At 41.7% G+C, this 19,735-nt stretch overlaps 3 protein-coding genes across 4 annotated transcripts; 2 read left to right on the forward strand and 1 right to left on the reverse strand.

Annotated features, from left to right (window-relative positions):
* Positions 1-1,763: 1,763 nt before the first annotated feature.
* On the forward strand, positions 1,764-4,208 carry LOC115667835 (uncharacterized). Its single transcript, XM_030589377.2, has 2 exons — positions 1,764-2,121; positions 3,901-4,208. Exons 1-2 carry the CDS (start codon positions 1,824-1,826, stop codon positions 3,951-3,953), a joined length of 351 nt encoding a protein of 116 aa, XP_030445237.1. The 5' UTR covers positions 1,764-1,823; the 3' UTR covers positions 3,954-4,208.
* Positions 4,209-10,878: 6,670 nt separating this feature from the next.
* Positions 10,879-15,178, forward strand: LOC115667791 (UDP-galactose transporter 1). Its single transcript, XM_056308202.1, has 5 exons — positions 10,879-11,398; positions 12,313-12,562; positions 12,671-12,878; positions 14,282-14,513; positions 14,792-15,178. The coding sequence occupies exons 1-5, from the start codon at positions 11,288-11,290 to the stop codon at positions 15,011-15,013; spliced, it is 1,023 nt and encodes a 340-aa protein (XP_056164177.1). The 5' UTR covers positions 10,879-11,287; the 3' UTR covers positions 15,014-15,178.
* Positions 15,179-16,081: 903 nt separating this feature from the next.
* LOC115667802 (uncharacterized) lies at positions 16,082-18,288 on the reverse strand. Of its 2 annotated transcripts, none has more exons than XM_030589365.2 (2): positions 18,137-18,288; positions 16,082-17,161 (listed from the first exon to the last, which is right to left on the reverse strand). In XM_030589365.2, the coding sequence occupies exon 2, from the start codon at positions 17,117-17,119 to the stop codon at positions 16,352-16,354; it is 768 nt and encodes a 255-aa protein (XP_030445225.1). In that variant the 5' UTR covers positions 17,120-17,161; positions 18,137-18,288; the 3' UTR covers positions 16,082-16,351. The 2 variants fall into 2 exon arrangements, with proteins under 2 accessions (XP_030445225.1, XP_030445210.1); XM_030589350.2 differs by having other exon boundaries at positions 18,158-18,261.
* Positions 18,289-19,735: the final 1,447 nt, after the last annotated feature.

Consider the following 19,735-nt stretch of genomic DNA (forward strand, 5'->3'; position numbering starts at 1 on the left):
GGGCAAGGTCGAGCCTCGCCGGATCTCGGCGAGGCTCGACCTCGCTCGCAACCGGGCGAGGCCGGCCTCGCCCGACGCCGGCGAGGCTCGACCTCACCCGCAATCGGGCGAGGCCGGCGAGGTCGAGCCTCGCCCGGCCGGCGAGGCCGGCCTCGCCCGACGCCGGCGAGGCTGGCCTCACCTGAGGCCGGCGACCTCCTCCGGCCGGCTATGGCCGGCGGAGGAAGAAAATAAAAAATAAAAAGAAAAGGAAAAGGAAAAGAACAAAAACAGAAAAGGAAAAAGAAAGAAAATAATAAAAAAATTTAAAAAGTTTCTTGTTCGGTCTTAGGAGCAGATAACTTTCTCGCCGGCCGGCGGGTATTTTGGCCGGCCGGGACTCGAGTCCTTATTTGAGACATTTTGGGCACTTCAGGTCCTTATTTGAGACTGATTAAGCACTTCAGGCCCTTATTTGACACAATATTCACTTTGGACCCCTTTTTGAGAATTTGATCCCACTTGAGGTCCTTAATTGAAATTTTCCCAAAGAGCGCTCCCGCCTTCTCGACCGCGTGGCTGTCACGTGACCTGGTTCAAGCGGTAATTTTGCTTTGGAATCGAAATTTCAAAGCGGATGGCCCCAAAAAATGAAAAATAAACCAAGCCAGCATTGCATTGGCCATTGGCACACATTGCTCCCCTTCTTCTTCTTTTTATCTTGCTCGAGTGAACAATCATTTTCTATTCGAGGGTCCAAAACGATTTTAGATGGAGCAATTTATGATTACGATACGTCATTACCCGACGATTATGATTTCATATATATAGATATATACACGTAAAAATTGCTCAAAAGATTGGAATTCTTTTTACTTCTTTAAAAAGTTGGCACATCAATATAATAGAATCGGTAATCTAGGTTTGTTTAGTGATAAAAATAAAAAAGAGCTAAACTTAATTTCCTAACTCTCTTTCTCATTTGCATTGAATTGCTAAAAGCTTGTTGCACTTTCTCTCTGATAAGACACTCTCTAGTCATTCACCTCTTTATCACTTCACTCCCTCATTTGACGCAATCTCTATCTCTTTTGGGAATGGTACTCTTGTGGGTCATCGACCTTCGATATATGATTATTGAGAGAGTTTGAGTGTCAAAGAAAAAATTGAGTGAGACGAATCAAAGGAACGGGTGGTGTGCAGATTGTGCGAGCGAAATTATTAGTAGTGACAAAGTCAACTTGTTGGTGGAGAATAGGAGGTTAAAAAGGACAAAGTAAAGGGGAGATGAAAATATCAAAGACGAAATCATTTTGTCAAATTGCAACTATTGAGATTATGTCGTTATTTTTCTAATCATTAAATATTAAATGAAATTGAATATTTAACGCTAAAAGTTAAAAATCGAAAGCAAAAGTGAATTCTCCAAAATTCGACACGTTGGTATGCGAAAGTCCTTAAACAGTGAGATTCGTGCCGTTCCAAATATAAACTTATTGTTGTAATGGCTATTCATAGATATTCCAATTTTTCACCTTGTGAAAAGATTTTAATATTCCAACCAAACAAAAGAAATATAATTTATTCCGAAAATTATGAAAAATTACACTCAAATTCGCGTGTCAATTTATAAATATTTTGATAAATATCAAGAGTTTCGTATTAAAAAAAAATCAAAGCACGAAAATCGAGGAGGCAGTCAAAATTTAAAAACGAAAGTCGCCCTACTTAAGATAATTTTGGAGGTAGAGAGATTTTATTGTTATTTTTTTGGCCAGATACACTTTGCAAAACGACCAAAAACCCCCCCGGCAAAAACCCTCGACCGGCGGCGATCTCCGACGATGGAGGCTGCGAACAGGGCGCTGGCCGCTCTCACGAAGGTCGCGAACAACAACGTCGTCATCGACGTCTGCCTGGTGGGCGCCTTCGCGGCGCTGTGCGCGAGATCGGTGAACCAGCAGAGGTACATCGAGTCCCTCGAGGCCGAGAAGGACACGCTCGTCAAGTCGAACAAGGCCACGAAGAAGGCCATGTGGGATTGGAAGCAGCAGCTGTTCGCGGAAGCCGTCTCCGATTCTGCTCTCCTTCCGCTCGACAAGCTCAAGGTCATCTACGGCGAGGCCCCTGCTCCGCAACCCGGTACTCTCCCTCTCTCTCTCTGTCTATTAAATTTCTCGATGTTGACGATCCGTGAGTACTAGATTGCAGAAAACCAGGGTACTCTTAAGGTTCTGTTCGAAGTTGTGAACATCTTGAGTACGAGTTGAGAAGCTGACATTTTGTGGAAATGCAATCAGGGTTGCCAGAGCGAAGCCGCTTCATTGATCTTTTTAGATTCTCCCCACTTTCTGTTTGGAGTTGCGTGGGATTGACTGTGAATTGTTTAATTGGCCACTCTTAAAATGCATGTGCACGATGGGTATGAATGTGGGCAGAAACGTGCTTCTGTAACTATGTAAACAGTTTTGAAGAAGAGTATGGTAGAGTTAAGACTACAAGGCATCTCTTGTTTTTGGCTGCCATAAGTGTTATTTGATTGGATAGGGAGATTTTGATCTACAACGAGTGATAGTTTTAGACCCTCCATTGGGTTCTTTGATTGCGGTAATGTGATTTGATTAGAAGGGTAGCGTGTGATTGTTTGTGGTTAGTATCGATTAAATTTCTTGAAGTCGTGGAACATTTTATCTGCTTTTCTGTTTTACTACTAGTCTGCTCGAATTAATTTCTATGGTAGGCTAGCTGTATGCTTGTACCCTGTAAGTTTTGTCTGTATACAGTTTGGATTGACACTTAGGAGGAATACTGCTCCCCCTCTTGCTTCAGTCTTACTCTTTCCTTTATAGCAACCATAAACCAAGTAAAGGGTCTAGAAATGTGTGGCCTGTGGATCATTTGGATAACCTTGGGAGGGAAGGTGACGAAGCGCATACAGAATAATTATTTAAGATGCCTTACAACTTAGGTTTTGAAGTCCTGGTGGGGGGCGGTAATTGAATGCTGATATTGTTTGGGTTGGAGAATTGTGGGCTACCCCACTTTTGCAGCCCATTTTGAACCCTGGATGTGATGTACTTGGTGATCTTTCTCTTTCCAAGGAGAGTGAGTTTTCAGGACGCAAATAGGGACACGGGGTGTGAATGATTAGACTATCCCTGGAAAGTGAGAATTGGATTTTTAGAACCTGTTTGCTACGCAATTTTATCTCTCTGCAGGGAAGGCGGTCGATCTATATTTCTGAATTAGCAAGGACACATCTCACAAACTAGAACTGGTTTCTTAATGAGGAAGCAATGTATCGGTGCCTCTAACCAGTAGAACTGAATTAGGAAAACAATCTTTTCCCGGTTCACTTTGGAGTCTAAATATCAGTAAGACATGATATGAGAAAAAGATTCCTGCAAGGTAAGAGAATGAAGTACAAGTGATTTTAAATATTTATTCAAAATAAATGGATATACCAGTTCTAGGACGCAATCCTCTATTTTCAGATTTGAAGAGTATTTTGACATTTGTTTGTGCTGCTATGATCGTCGCTTAGGTGAGAGAGGGAAGAGAAGTGGCAGTGTACCACCCATTTTTGTTGAGACCTAGAGTACTGCTTTTGTGGCCTAGCAATTTTGTGGCCTTCCATTTCATGGCAGAGTGGTTTTCTAATGCATCAAAAGAGTTGCCGTTGGCGATAGCTTTTGTAGATCTTCACGAGAGAATAGTCATATCACACTTACAGAGATAGATAAACGGGTAGATGGATGTCGATGCACACATAGATCTTCTTCTTCATACATATATTATGACAAACTGCTGTGTGATGTGTGTGCTTTTTTTGGGTCATGGTTCTGAGGGTACCAAGTATCAGTTGCTATCTGAAACTAATTGCTAATATATCTAATTGGCCAGCTTTTATGTGTGTACCAGGAAATACAGTGGGAGAAGATGCAAAATCCCCTGCCTCCAAGTTTGTCATCTGAAGTCCTCTTTGCCGGTGTTCTCATAAGCTGGAAATGCAGCCGATCTTGAATACTGAGAGGTTTCATTACTCCCTACTCGTCTGACGTATAAACTGGAGATTAGGCATAGAAACAGTGCCTAGTACTTTTGACCATCCTTGGATGGACCAAAAATGTAACTATCGATGTACGGAAGGCCCATCTGCAATACGAAGGCAGAGTTTTGTTTGTTGAGCCCCGTTTTGGACTTGTCAAATCAACCATGTTTTCCCCCAATGTGGTGGTTTTTCTTTCTTTATGATGGAGGACATTCTAGTGTTTTCTTGGTCAAATAACATCGTTGTGAAGCCGACAATCCCGGTCCTCTTGCAACGATAAAGGGAATTCGACTCTCTCCTTGACCAACGGTGAATGGTGGCAATAGTAACTAATGACCGCGATCAATGATATGCGATTGAAGGCCACTGATCAATGAAAAAGAAAAGGAGTTTTTGAAACTTTCATAAGCCGGAAAATTGACTAGTAGGTTTCTTAAATCAAGCCAGCTGCTGGGAAATTGAGAGTGTTTGAACCGTTCATTCTCAGCTTATCAGACAGAGAACCTGGGATATGATTCTCTCTTTAACATACTGACAACGTCAGATGAGGGCTTTGTTTCGTCAAGAAACAATTTCTCCAAGAAAACAATAGAAGTAGAACCATCTAACATGTTCCTTTCACATCAATCGGGTTACCTTAGTGGTTTCAAGCCATTGATGGGTCCATGAATTGAGTGCTTAGAGACCTGAAATATATTATAGAGTCTCCACTTCGTGTGCCTAAACTTCAAGGACCATCCGAGGCTTTTCAAAGGATGCCCTCATTGAGTAATTGAAAGAGTCTAAGAGCTAGAGTTTGGCTTATGAAGTACGCCCCACCGTGCCTAAACTTCAAAAACCATCCAAGGTTTCAAAGGAATGCCCTCGTTGAGCATTACAAAAGTCTAAAAGAGCCAAGAGTTTGGCTACGAAGCAACACTTGAGATCTTGAAGTCCAGAACGCACCCAAAAAAGCCTGTTGCTTTCTTCGCCAGCTCCAGGAGCTTGAGATCAATCTGGCCATCTACTCACGCTCACGCAAACCCTAGCAATTGGTCAAAGTCGACGCCGGCACACCTTTGCAATCACACCCTTCTCTTTATTTAGCTGTTGAAACTTGGGAATTATGATATGTAGCCCTCAAGGAAAGGAGGCCCACTTTGAGCAAGTTTGGTCAAGGGAGCGAGACGGTCATCTTTGCACTCGAAAACAAATGTGACGACTCTTTAATGGCAGTAGGTCCGCCGTAAGTCTAGGAGCCATGCACTTTGACGGATGGAAAAAAGTTAGGTGATTCTAGTAGGGTCGTCCACCCTCTCGAGTCTAGACCCTGACTGACCGTGTTATCATTTGGTTTTTCTTTTCCTAACACCGTCTTCTGATATTCCTGTACATGTGGTTCTTTTAACTGCGTTAAAAGGAAATGGTGAGGGTTGACACTTGATTAAACTTCTGTGCTTATCCTATCAGCCTTATATCTTTAGCAAAAGAAAAAAAAAAACACAATCATCAAATCTTCTAGCCCATTTTTACAATTTTCGTTATCAAATCTTGCTTGCAAATTCATTATTCTTCCTTTATTGATCGCATTAGAGGTGGGAAAATCGTCCGATCGGCCCTAAATATATCGTACAAATGCCAATTCTAATATAAACTTTCAAATTTTGCAAATTTAACCCTAAATCTTTGTGGGAAATTTCAATATAATTCTTCAAATCAATTTTCGTTGGAATCACTGACATGGTAATTTAGTTATCGCCGGTCGTCCTACACGGCACACAATCAAGTTGGCGATTTCCGGCGAAAATTGACCGGAAGGACCATATCAAAATGTGCCTAAAGATTTAGGATTAACTAGACAATTTCACCTATTAGAAGTTTAACAAATTCTCTGTACTTAATTTTCGTTTTTTACCATAAATTTCATTACACTCGATTCCACAAACGAATGAAGAGTTGGAAACCTGGGGCAACTCGAGAGTTGAGGCATGTTTATGGGGGAAAGAAGGGCCAAATCGAGACGGAACGAAATCGAAGAGGGGCGAAAGCGAGACATTGTCCAAATTACAAGGGCAGAACCAACCTTGCTCGATTCTCGAGGCAATAAAAGAATGCGCATAGGGGACGTTCTCAGCTCCGACTCCGAGGTACGTAGTCGGCGTGAAATCTACCCAATACAAATTTCTTAGTACGAAAAGTATAGCACGGTTGACTGCAGCTTTGACGCAGTTGAACCCCAAAGCAAAGATTTTTTTTAAGAGAATCTTCATTGAGAAAAATCCGAAAAGGGGAACTGGCAATTTGGCCTAGACATGGCCACGGGACGGTTTCGGCCCGGAATTGACCCGGGTCAAACCCAAGACCGAACCGGAACCGGCCCGTGGCCTACGGGCCCGGTTCCAAAAAAAAAAAAAAAACTGCAGATAAGTGAAGAAACTCTTTTTTTCCCAAATTTGATTACAATGTACATTTTGATTACATTTTATATTGAATAATTCATTATTTCGTAATTTGATAATTTATTATTATTTTTATTTCATAATTTATTTTTTAAATTTTTACCGGCCGGTTCTGAACCGGGCCGGAACCAGAACTGGCTCGGAACCGCCGGTTTCGGTTCATACATGGCCACGAACCGGAACTGGCCGGTTCCAAACCGTGGCCATGTCTAATTTGGCCATGCTCGGCCGTACATGGTTGACTTCACTGTTGAGCGTTGACGCAAGACGTGCGCCAAGCTCCCTCGATGATCTTACACGAAAATCATATCTTATAGGTTAATCGAATCGAAACTTTCTCTCCCGTTCAGGATTTCTTTTTCTTTTTTGTCCAACTACATTGCGAGACATGGGTCTCGAACGTTTAGAAACAATTGCGACAATAAGACGGTCCTTTTTCGGATCAAAAGTAAAGGCGTATGAACTTTACCACGTGAGATGTTTCTTTTCTCTACAGGTATTTTGATTTCTCGAATCTTATCTTGAATGATGATGAAAATGGGAGTTATCGTACGCTATAAGGGGGAAAAGGCTAAGAGATGGAGAGATCATGGGCGGTCGTTTTCTCCTGTTGCGCAATACCAATACGTGAAAAGTATGAGTGGGGGGCTCACGCAGGGGAATCTTTTGTGGCATATTTCTTTCATATGCTTTTGCCAACCTTGGGTTTCTTTTGTTGTTAATGTTTTCGTGCAAAATCTCAATCGTGTTTCCTTCACACATATAAAAATAAAATAGGATAGGATAGAATAAAATGTCACGGGTAACTGATTTTTTTAATTAGTGTCGTTACGGTTAATTCGTGTACATTTATTGGATAAAAAGAGATACGCGTACCTATACTTGAAAAATGATAGGAGTAGATGTCCGAAGTTGAAGATGGAGAGTGACGATCAAAGGACCGATCTACGTATTAATCCTATATGGATCGAAGGACAAATCAAACTGGCATTATATATATGGGTCTTTTCTAGATTTGCTAAAATGGGTCATAAACCCATTTCTTAACCCATATATTAGTAAATTGGTCATAAATTGGTTAGTTATATTTAGTAAATGGGTCATAAATGAGTAGAAGTCTTGTATTAGTGTTAAATGGGTTGTAAATGAGTTTACAACTGATTTAAACTCAACGCATCTCTCTCGCCCTCACTCATTCTTGCACTCACTCACTCCGCATTCTCATTTCAGCTTGGGTATGAATTTTTCTATATTTAATTAAATATGGAAGTGTGTTTAGCAATATGGATCTGATCGGGTATGGGTTGGGTATGGGTCAAGAAAATTGCATTGCGCATAAATGGATTATAAACGGGTTAATGGGTCAATTTGGGTCAGACAATTTATGATCCGACCCAAACCCGACCCTACCCACCCATTTAACAGGTCTAGTCTTTTGTCATTATTGATTTGACAAAGGATGGGGCAAATTCGGTCGGCGTGAGCTTTCATGGTCGAGTCGACGTCCCAACGAAGTCCGACGACTAAAAGCCCCCTCCCACGTAGCAACAACACCAAAAGAGAATGCAAAGAGGTGGGATCTCAATCTCAGGTTGATTCATCGATCTTGGGTCGGTTTCTACCCCCTTTGAAGGCTCTCACGTATCAATCACTTCACCATAATAAAAAGCAGTAAAGAGATGTCCACCAGTTTCCACCAACTCGGAAGCAAACTCGTGAACCTTGGGAATGGCAACGGGAGCCGCGAATAGAGGAGCATCGGGGAAGGTTCAAGTCGAAAGCCTAACCAATTAACGATCACGCACGCCTCTTCAATCCATTTTGCCGTAGGCTTCGCCTTTGGCACACGCTAATTCCTGTAAAGAACGTCCACGGAGCGCTCCGGTTCGCCCTACAGTCGCCTCGTGAAGCGGGGCGCGTCAACGAGGCAAAAGTCGGACGCGCGAGTCGACAGTGGACCCAAATAAGCCATGGATCGCGTGGTTAAAACCGACCGATCTAGATATTCAACTTATGTTTTGCAAAATCCTAATACTCGCCGGTGTTCGACTCGCTTTGGTTTTTTACCAGAAACATTTCACTAAGCTGTATACACCCGTTCTTGACACGGTAAATAAACTTTCTTTCTCGAGCATCGAAATGAAGAAGCACGATTCGAGATATCATTAACTCAAATCACCGGTGACTGACTATCTGGGCAGTAGTAGTAGGCAATACATGTGACACCGTGACTCCACTAAAACACGGTAAAAGAGAGGAACTTTCAAAAAGAGGAAACCCATCCCACGTGCCCTCGCCCACAACAAAAGCAGTACGCCCTCGGGTCAATGCCCCGCCCTATACTCCACACATTATTACCTTCCAATTTCCATCGCTCGCTTCCACCGGGACCTTTGGGAAAAAAAAATTTATGTATATATTTTTGGCTTCCTGCAAAATTAAAACCGTTGGAAAAGTTCCACGTTACATAAATATTCGGTCATAGTTGGCTACTTTACAATAAAAAAAAATCGTAAAAACCTCAAATTATACTAGCCGTGACACATTTACCCTGAACTTTTTTTTAAGACATAAAAAATCATAAATTATACACACTGTGATACATTTACCTTAAAATTTTTCTTGTGATATAAAAAAACCTCAAGGTTCGTCATATTATTTTTCAGTCAAAATGTGTTTTTATTTAATTTAAGCCACGTCGGTGCCTTATCAACCCCGTTTGCTTTCCAGCGTCTATGTAAGCAGATATTTAATGGTGCTTATTGACCGAAACTTAACCGATGTAAATATGTCATATATGTACAAGTTCGAGATTTTGAATATCATAGAAAAAAATTTAAGGTAAATATTTAGAGTTCTTTTTGTGGCTTTTGCCCTAACAAAAATGGAATTTATAAATGCTTAATGTCCCTATCGGCTAGTCTCTTCGATCTTCAAATTAGCATAAATCACTGCCGAGCGGGTCAAGGGGAGATGTGGCAACAATCGAGCCTAACTTGTTGTCGAGGCCATCGGTATCACACGTGGTTGCTCTTCGTCGATCCAGTCAAATCAAGGTTGGGTCGAGCTAGAGATCCTTCGTCCGAGCTCTCTCCGTCCCTCCCGAATCACCTTCGAGCCCCGTGGAGAACCGGGCCGATCTAGCGAGCCGCCTAGCTCGCGACAGCATTTTAGGACGTGCACGATAACCATTTTGTTTCTGTTTAGAACTAGTTTTTTGTTCCCGGAAACAGATTTGGAACAGAAACCCGTTTGGTAACGCAATTCTATTTTTTTTTATTTCTGGAACAAAAATCTGGACCAAAAATCAGAACAAAAAAAAGAGTAGGTTTTCTGTTTCTGGACGAGAAATGAAAACCATTTATAAAAGAACCTATCTTTTCTCTTCAAAACATATCTCTTTCTAAATTTGGCCCTGGTCTAACCTGGTCAGGCTGGTCCAAACTGGTTCGGTCCGGTTCATTCCCGGCGGGAAAACAAAAAAAATTCTAAAAAAAAAAGAAAAATCATAAAAAAATTTAGGAAATCCGAAAAATTCCTAAAAATCTCAAAATTTTTTTTTCAGAAAATCCATAAAAATTGAAAAATTCCAGAAATATTCATAAAAATTTCCAGAAAATAAAAAATTCAGATTTTGGGAAAATAGGAAATTTGGTGAATTTTTTCAAAAAAAATCAAAAAATCAAAAATTTCAAAATTTTACGAAATGGCTTAAAATACCAGTGGCCACTTACTTGGAGTGAAATTAAAAATTTTGAGGTGCCCAAGTGATATTTTTGAAGACTCCTTACTTTACGGATTTAAAAGGGGTTTTAACTCCCAAAAGAGGCATTTACTCCTAAAAAACCCTAAAACCCTAAAAAACAACACGATCCTTTGAATGAATAAACCTTTGGGTGTTTTGATTGATTTTCATTTCAGAGGCCATTTCTAAAAAAATGGATTTCTGTTTCGGGAAATAGAAATTTGTGTTGTTATCGAACGGATTTATGTTCCAGGAAATAGAAATTTTATACTGCTATCAAACGGGTTTCTATTTCAGAAATAGAAACTTTTAATCGTTATCAAACGAGTTCCTTTCTTCATAAACTCGTCCTAGGAATATCTATTTCCGTTTCAGAAATTATTTCTGGGAACAGAACGATAATCGTTCTGTTCCCGTATTTACCGGTAGGTATCAAACAGTCGAATCAGCAGCGATGAGCGTTATCTCTCCCTCTCTCGCTCGAATCATGAAACTCTCGCCCGTAATAATAATCCTCATCGAAGCGGGGACCCACACATGACCCGAGAGAGAGGGAGAGGGAGAGAGAGAGAGAGGGAGGAGACTTTACCTAGAATTACGAAGAGGCTGCAAAACGCAAAGTAGCGAGAGAGGAGGGAGAAAGAGAGAAGAGGAGAAGGGACGAAGGCACAACCAAAACCACACCCACCCCCTCCCGAATCCATGGCGTGCGAGGGCGAGCGCGACCGGAGAGGAGGAGGAGGAGGAGGAGGAGCCAGCAGCAGCAGCAGCAGCGACGTTTAGATTTCAACGCGTCGCCGAAGCAGAGGCGCACGTCACATGGGACCAAAACACGCGCACGCGCTCACCCCTTCCTTCCCACCGTTACGCACCCCCTCGCATCCTCCCTCCCCCCCTCCTTCCTCCTCCTTCTCCCTCTTCTTCTCCCTTCCTCCATCCGCGGTGCTTCTGATCGATTTGGAGAGCGCCGAGGAGGAACTCGATTAGGCTCTCTCTCTCTCTCTCTCTCTCTGTCTGTCTCTCTTCTCTTTACCTGGGGCTCGGAGAAGGGAGAGAGATTTGGGGACGGCGAGGATGGAGGACGGCGTGCTGTGCCAGTGGAGCGTCTTCAGATCCCTCCTCGCGATTGTCCAGTGGTGGGGCTTCAACGTCACCGTCATCATCATGAACAAGTGGATCTTCCAGGTTTCCCCCGCCCCCCCTCTTCGCTTTTGTGCCGCGATTCTTTCTCTCGAGCTCGTCCTGGTCCGTGGAAATCCGGCGTCGCCGCGATGAGTTTCGTTTCGCTGGATTCCGCTTGTTTCGGGGGAATTCTCACTTCGATCCGCGATGTTCTTTTTGGTTGGACGCTTGTGATTGTCGCGCTTCTCTGGTTAGCTGACTGAACTTCCGGCGGATGTGTTTGCTCTCAAAACTGAGCTGATCATCGTTTTCCTTCTCGCTCTAATTTCGCTGTTTTCTCTTGTGTTCTCCTTTCTTAAATTTCATCACTTGGATCAGCGAAGCTGCAATTTTCGATGCCTCCTTCTCCTCCTCGTGCTTTTTTTCGTTTTATGGGTTGTCTCGTATCCCGAGCTGACGATTGAAGACGGCACGAAGGATTTTAACCATCTACTAACGTGATCCGTCGCCGGATCCAGTTTCTATTCGAATCTCTGTTGCCCTTCTCTCAGTCCCTCTGTGTTTTTTTTTTTTTTCAATTATAGACTGGTCGGCTGCATTGACGGATCAGGTCAAATTTACGCAGCAGACACACGCCCAAATACTAAAAAAGAAAATGACCCACCAGTTGATCTCCGTGCGAATCGTTGGATCCATATCTTTCTCAGGAAGAAGTTCAGTCTGGCATTGCATATCCTTTAAGCTGTCGAGGAGATTGCTGCATTGCTGACTTACCTTTTTCTTAGAAGAATCTAAATGAACATAATCCCCGTCTATTCGTGTTTTCAGTGTCGATTCCGATTGCTTTCTTATTAATTTGTGATGTATTAGCTCATCGAGAGGTGAAATTCTGTTAAACGGATGGGTTTTCCCTGTATATTGGATGTCCTTGCTCATCTCGTAGATTACCTTGAGAATATTCATCTTTTGCTCCGCAGAAATTGGATTTCAAGTTTCCTCTGACCGTGTCGTGTATCCACTTCATATGCTCGGCTATTGGAGCTTACCTGGTTATAAAAGTGCTGAAGCTCAAGCCCTTGATTGTTGTTGACCCGGAAGATCGCTGGAGACGGATTTTTCCCATGTCCTTTGTGTTCTGTATAAACATTGTCCTCGGGAACGTGAGTCTACGTTACATCCCAGTTTCTTTCATGCAGACGATAAAGTCATTCACTCCAGCAACGACTGGTTAGTGCGAAATATTTCTTTCGCGGAGTAAAATGCTTTCGGTCCCTGCATTTGATCATATGCTTCATTAAGCAATCGGAAGACCCAGCTAACTATGGATCTGAACAGTTGTTTTGCAGTGGCTTGTGTGGAAAAAATACTTTGATTGGCGTATTTGGGCTTCTCTGGTACCAATCGTAGGGGGAATTCTTCTTACATCAGTTACAGAGCTTAGTTTTAACATGCTGGGGTTCTGTGCTGCCTTATTTGGTTGTCTTGCAACTTCCACAAAGACAATTCTCGCAGAATCCCTGTTGCATGGATACAAGTTCGACAGGTACATCACCGTTGCTGGTTCTTTTCCTGCCTTATTTCTTCTAATATACCTTTATAATCATGTCTGTTTTTAGGATGTCACGAACCTTTCACGCCAAGGCATTATACACCTTTGTTGTGTCGTAGTTTTTCCATCAGGGTGTGTTGGATTAAATGGCAAAGGAGAGTCTCAATGAAATATGATATTACTACTTGCTTAGCTTATGTAACTGCTACTATGGAGGTTGTTCATCTGTCACACGAAAGGAAATAGCTGAGGGAAAATGTCTGATACAAAAGGAACTTTTGCTTTAAGTCGACTGGTTCTCTTAGAGTATAGCTGATAGAGATGATCTTTTCTTGGCTCTACCAGATCAATGCTTATGGAAGGAAATTCTAACAGATCAATGCTCATAACTGGAATGAATCCCCGTACACAAATGTTGATGGTTTTAACTTTGAGATTCCTTGGATAATTGTTAATTCTTTAAGTTACGCATGCCTGTCCAGTTCTCCACACGTTCAATGTGGATTGTGGTTAAAGGGAACAGCATAGGCATGTAATTGCTTAAGGAATGTAGACATTGTACAATAGGTCTATCTATGAGTAAGCTATTTCATGTCATCTGGAGGTACTTGTCTAGCTGTTGTTATTGATGCTATAGAAGTGTGCCTTGAGTAAGCCTCATAATAAAGCATCCGCATCCTACTTCGATAGTAAGAAACGAATATCAAGAAAAATGCTGCAAATTGCTCATTTAGACTTACTTACTTGTTAAGTTTGGTTTGGATTCTATCGATTCTCTTTGCAGATATTTATCGACTCCACTTTCGTTACTGGGGTTCTCTCAGCATAAGCTTAAAACACATGAGGGTATTGAATGAGATTCCAGCATGGTTAGGCTAGCTTATTCCTTCATTCTCCCATGCCAAATTCCTGAGTCTTGCAAACAAAGCGATTTAGCAATCTAGACTACATTTTTTTTTTCAGCTGAGCCTTTCACTACCTTTACTTGTCTTTTTTGGTGGTTGTTCTTCCTGTATGACTAAAGAAACATGTTAAATTATTATGTTTTCATATCAGGACGCTCAACTCGGCATGCAAGATAAACGATGGATTTAGTACCCTTGTCAGAGATGAAATTGCAATTATTTCCTTACCAAAAAAAAAATTGCAATTATTCCGTCCTTCTCTTCTCGCCCAAATTAGTTGCACTGCTAATTTATGCTGATGACTATTAAATAGAGGCTTTTATGATGGCTGTTTTTCTGCCTTAGGGGAAGAAATCTTACTGTTTGAAGAACCCTCTGAAAATAATTTGAGATTTTCCATTTATCTTCATGTCTGAGATATTTGTGCTCTGCTTAATTTGTAGTAGTGAGACTGATGCTAATTTACTTTTCTCGACTTATTTGTGTCTGTAGCATTAACACGGTATACTACATGGCACCTTTTGCAACAATGATATTGGCTGTCCCAGCGATCCTTCTTGAAGGTTCTGGAGTTCTTCTCTGGTTTCACACCCATACATCTATTACCTCATCCCTCATCATTATTTTCAGTTCGGGAGTGTTGGCATTTTGCCTAAATTTCTCCATCTTTTACGTGATTCACTCAACAACTGCAGTAACATTTAATGTTGCCGGAAATCTCAAGGTAAGGTTCTTAACAAGTATATAATGCTCGATTTCTACTATTCTGTGTTTGGAATTCTTATTGCGATTGTTGATCCTTCATTCATGCGTCACAATTCTCTTAATCGATGTGACAATTTCAGTTGATTTACTGGAATTCCAGAAGTGCATGAGAACTTTCAGATTGCAGTCACTACCTGATATTGCGTTTTTCATGCAACGTAATTTTTGTTTTTTTACCTGCTTTTCCTCATGTTTTCGTGCTGAAGTAATTCGAGTTACTTGTATTAATTCATTTAGGTTGCAGTCGCCGTCATGGTATCATGGCTCATATTCCGGAATCCTATCGCGTATCTGAATGCCGTGGGGTGTGCAATAACGCTCTTGGGCTGCACTTTCTATGGTTATGTGCGGCACATGCTATCCCAACAGCCACCAGGGACTCCTCGGACTCCCCGTACCCCACGAAATCGTATGGAGCTCCTACCCCTTGTAAATGATAAATTAGATGATAAAGTGTAATTGAGGCGCTGTTGGTTCTAGGCAGTTGGACAGGGTGCGATATTAGCGAGAGAAGAGAAGGAACTAGGAAAGAGAGAACTCCCCTTTGTCATTTGAAGCTTTGATTAAGATTATTCTGAAATTTTTAATTATACGCCCTCTCTCACCGGGCAAATTATATGTTTTCGCTGCTGGTGTAAATCATGCTCTTTTGAGTGCTCTCGAGTTCGATTGTTCATCATTCCATTGCTTTTGGTTCATTTTAAATCTTCCTTTTGTTGTAAATTGCAAAATAAAGCGCCGACCGACTTCTTCTAAGCCCGGTGATATTGGATACTTAAGAAAAGAATATTAAAACTGGTTTAAGGGCAGAGATTCGGTTGTGCCTGGTGGCAGAAGTTTGGTGTGGATAAATATTTGATCGCATTGTTTGTTGGGATTCTTTTCAGACTAATGAATCACCCGGGCAATGAGCAAGCGTATATAGCTTCAGTAATTTATCCAATAAGCTCATATCCAGCTATAGATTTTCTTTAAATAAGGGAAAGAGAAGATACAAACCTTATCTTTACTTGCATTGCCGCTTCTATTTCCATATGATAGTTCTCGTCAGCAGTTATTGACAAGGTTAGTTGATAAGTTTTGTCATTGAAGATTCGAAGTGTGTAAAGTTAAAGTCGGACTTGTATAAATGTGAACTTAGCGTTGACGGTTCAAATTGAACTATATCAATGACCAGTCTCGAAATATTGGCTTGGTTTGAGCGCGATCATTGGTTTGATTACAGTTTGGGCTGGAAATGTACAGCCGACGCTAAAGCCAATTAACCGCAAACGCATAAATCGCGTGTTTTGTTATGTCGAGATAACGTGATTTAGGCCATGATATACTCGGATTTTAACCAAGACTTGGGAGAAACAGACGAGCCCTAACGGATATCTAAAGCGATACCAGCTTACCCGTAAAGGTGAATTCTGGAGGGGGGTGCACTTACGCATATGCACCAGTACCAACTAACGTAACACTGTTCATACAGATCCATAAGGGTATATCTCCTAGCCAGATCCAACTTATTCTAGACCACAGAAGGATCATAAAGAGCCAGCTAATTCGATTAATTTGCACAACAAAATCAAACAAAGAAAAGTGTAGTAAGCAGTGCCTGGACACAGAGACGAACAAAAAGTGCTCTTCCAATAAACCCCAAGCTATTACTTCTTACTTCAATGATCCTCAGTTAGATAAAGAAGGGAATCCAAAGCCTGATTTTCAACTATTCAACAAGGTGTTGTTGCCCCAACGCGATATTACACAAAACACAGTATATATTGAGAGGACTCCACTACACAGCATGTCGGGTCAGTCATTGCTTTCGACTTTTTTCCAGAATGGCAATCGATGAATTTGCGAGAGTACAGAATCCATGACCTTACCGCCGGCTGTTTTCTTCAATGTCGCCGTTTCCTTTTTACACGTTTGATCACCTGAATCTTGCCAGAACTTGATGATGTGAAGACTTTCCTCTTCTGTGGACCTCTGCACAACTATCCTAGAGGCATAGCCTCTCGCTTTCATTTGGCGGCATATCTGCAATGGATTGTTGGTGGTGAGAGTGACCATATACAACCAACCTCTATCTGACAAAAGTTTATCCACAACCGGCAATATTCTGTCGATAACAGTTCGGCCATCAACACCCCCTGCCCACGCGGAGGTAATGCCGTCCCGCCCAACTTCATCTTCAGGAGTTGGAACATAAGGCGGGTTCACAACAATTACATCAACCAGACCGGCTAGACGGGTGTCTAATCCTGATGCAAGATCAGTAGCTATCACATCTGCATGAACATTGTGTGCTTCCAATGTTTCACGGGTAACTCTCACTGCATGAAGATTGATGTCCGTGGCAATATAGTGTACTCCAGGCACTTCTACAAGCATAAGCGCCAGAGAAGTGATGACATATCCACTACCGCATCCCAATTCAAGGCAGAGAGTTGGTTTGTGCTCCAACAGATTAGTGCGGTCAGCTAGCAATGCGTCCACTAAAGCAAATGAATCGTCACATGGTTCATAAACTTCAGGGTGAGAGCTCACCTTGGGTATTTGGGCAATTCTGCAAGACATTTTTGCAGGTGCCTATAACAACAGCAGGGTTCCGAAGGGGTTCTGAAAGAGAATAAACTTGAAATTAACACCAGACCTTTAGTTCAGGCATTCGACTTGGTCAGGAAAAGCTACAGCATAACGAAAAACTAGTGAATGCATTCTGCCCTCATCGACCACTTGTATTACACAGAAATTTACCCTGGTGATCTTTTCAAAGATAAGGGTTTCGTCCGCTTCAGGACTAAATTGCTGAACACGTGCCCGATAGAGGTAATACTTTAGTGAGGAAAATGTACTGACGAACGGAAAAGGCAACAGATGACTTGCTATCAAGCTACAACCGGACCAACAATAGATCAAAAAAAGAAAAGAAGAAAACCATCATGTTCTACCATCGATAGAGCCTGTAACAGCCACCATTTACAATCGATTTTCATAAAAAGAGGCACAGAAAACAACCACAGCCGCCGCGACTTCATAAAGGGATGCCAATGTCAACTCAAGATACTGAAAACCAAGATAGTCAATAACTGGAAATTCGCTTCTCCATACAGGATCGGTCGAAATCCCATTCCCCATTTGTAACACTTTTGCAGGGTTTTCCCCACGAACCCTCCAAAGACAAGTTCTAAAGATATCGCTACAGTGGTCCCCAATTTACGTTCTCGAACTCGATTCAACAGCTCAAACAGTGGTGGAAAAAGGCGCGCCCAAAGGGCAACTACCCGGGCACAGATTCTGTCAACTTCGACAAGAGATCAAGGCAACGACCCATTTGAACAGACAAACAGAAAAACTATAAAAGATCGCAAAGGGAAACTGATCGATCGGCGGATTCGATGGAAGCCCGCCCCCGCCCGCCCCCCCAACTCCGAGCCAAACCATTCCACCCTACTTTTTCCATACTTATCCCGCGAACGCCCCGACTCGAATACACTGTAATCAGCAGCTCAGTCCCAGAAATTTCCCAACTTTTTCAAGAATTTGGAACGCGCGAGTCGAATCGAAAGAGAAAAAGGGAAACTTGGAACGCACTTGGTAGTGAGAGAGTCCAACCTGCGAGCGATCAGAGAGAAAGAGAGAGAGAGAGCGAGCGAGGACTCCTGCTATAGTCTGCGACTCCAACCCCGTCGGCGACGCCACCAGAGAGAGAGAGAATGACCATCCGATCATTTCAACGCCCCAAAACCGTTCCACTTTCCTTTTTTTTTTTTTTTGGTTCGGGATGTTCATCTTGAGACGCTCACTAATATCGGACGCTCAACTAGATATTTTACTAACCTGACAAAATATATATATATATATATATATATATTTTACTAAGGAAAAATTCTAAATAAGGATCCGAAGTGTCCTTATTTTCTCAGATAAGGACCCAAAGTGATCTTTGTGTCAAATAAGAATTTGAAGTGGCCTTATTTTATTAAATAAGAGCCTAAAATGGCCATAGCAGTTTCAAATCAAAGCCTTACCCCGCCAGCCAACCAAATTTTCTGACCGACCAAGGGAATTTTTGTCCAAAAATAATTTTATTATAAATTTTAGTTAAATTAGATTAAAAATTTTAAAAAAGGTTTAAAAAAAAAAAAACAAGGGTCTGGCCGGCCGGCCAGCCCTCCCCGCCTATGGCTGCCGCCCCATCGCCGGTGGGGCGATGGCAATGGCTGGCGAGGTTGCCGGTGTCTCAGCGATGGTCGGTGAGCCTCGCCAGAACCGAGAGAGGGCGTCGACCCTCTCCCGGATCTGGGCGAGGGTGGCCGGACCTTGTCCCGGTATAGGCGAGGGTTGCCGGCCCTCGCCCAGGTCTGGCGACCCTCTCCCAAACCTGGTTGAGGGCTGGCGATTAATACTTCTCATGAAAAATTGTGAATGGCTCGTAAAACTTATGACAATCGAACGTGAATTACATCGTCCAAAGAAAAGTCACACATTTGTAAGAAATAGATAAGTTATTATTAGTGGGGTCGATCATGAATGCAATAGTAAAGTCGCAACCAATTAGGTAGCTTAGTTACGATAGGAAAAAGATATTTACGACTAATTTAGGTAGATTACTATTTTTTGTGAAATATTACATATCTACGTCCTCCCAAGAAACATTACAAAATAACAAGTTATAGGAAAAAACTGTTCAGTAACGATAATTACAACCAACATAGGAATATGGATATAGATTTTTGTGAAATAAAAAAGATTAAAATTCACTGAATATCATTAGGTATCATACCGTTGTAATTAATGACCTTTCGTAGAATTTATTCAGAAAAGCTCGAGACTGAAAACATATGTTGGATTTCCTTTATTATATAGAGAAGATTATTTATACTTAAAAGATTTCCCTCCATCTCTCACTAAAGAAACTTTAATCTACTCAAACTCTTGATTAATAGGTCACATGACATCACCCACAAATTCATTTTTTTTATTAAGTCTGCATGTAAATAAATTTATATTAATAGCCCAACAATAAAAAAGATTGATGGAATGATACTTCCTTGGAAAAAAGAAAATGAAGAAAATATGACCCAAAGGCCTATCATTATGTTCACTCTTCCTTTCAAGGTCTTTGCACTTGCATGAAGCATGGGTTTATAAGCATCAGATCGTCCATCTTTCATAACATTGAGAAAGAGA

Source organism: Syzygium oleosum, unplaced genomic scaffold (genome assembly GCF_021117445.2).
Source record: "Syzygium oleosum isolate NSW1041296 unplaced genomic scaffold, Sole_v2.1 Sole_v2.02, whole genome shotgun sequence".
Taxonomy (NCBI): domain Eukaryota; kingdom Viridiplantae; phylum Streptophyta; class Magnoliopsida; order Myrtales; family Myrtaceae; genus Syzygium; species Syzygium oleosum.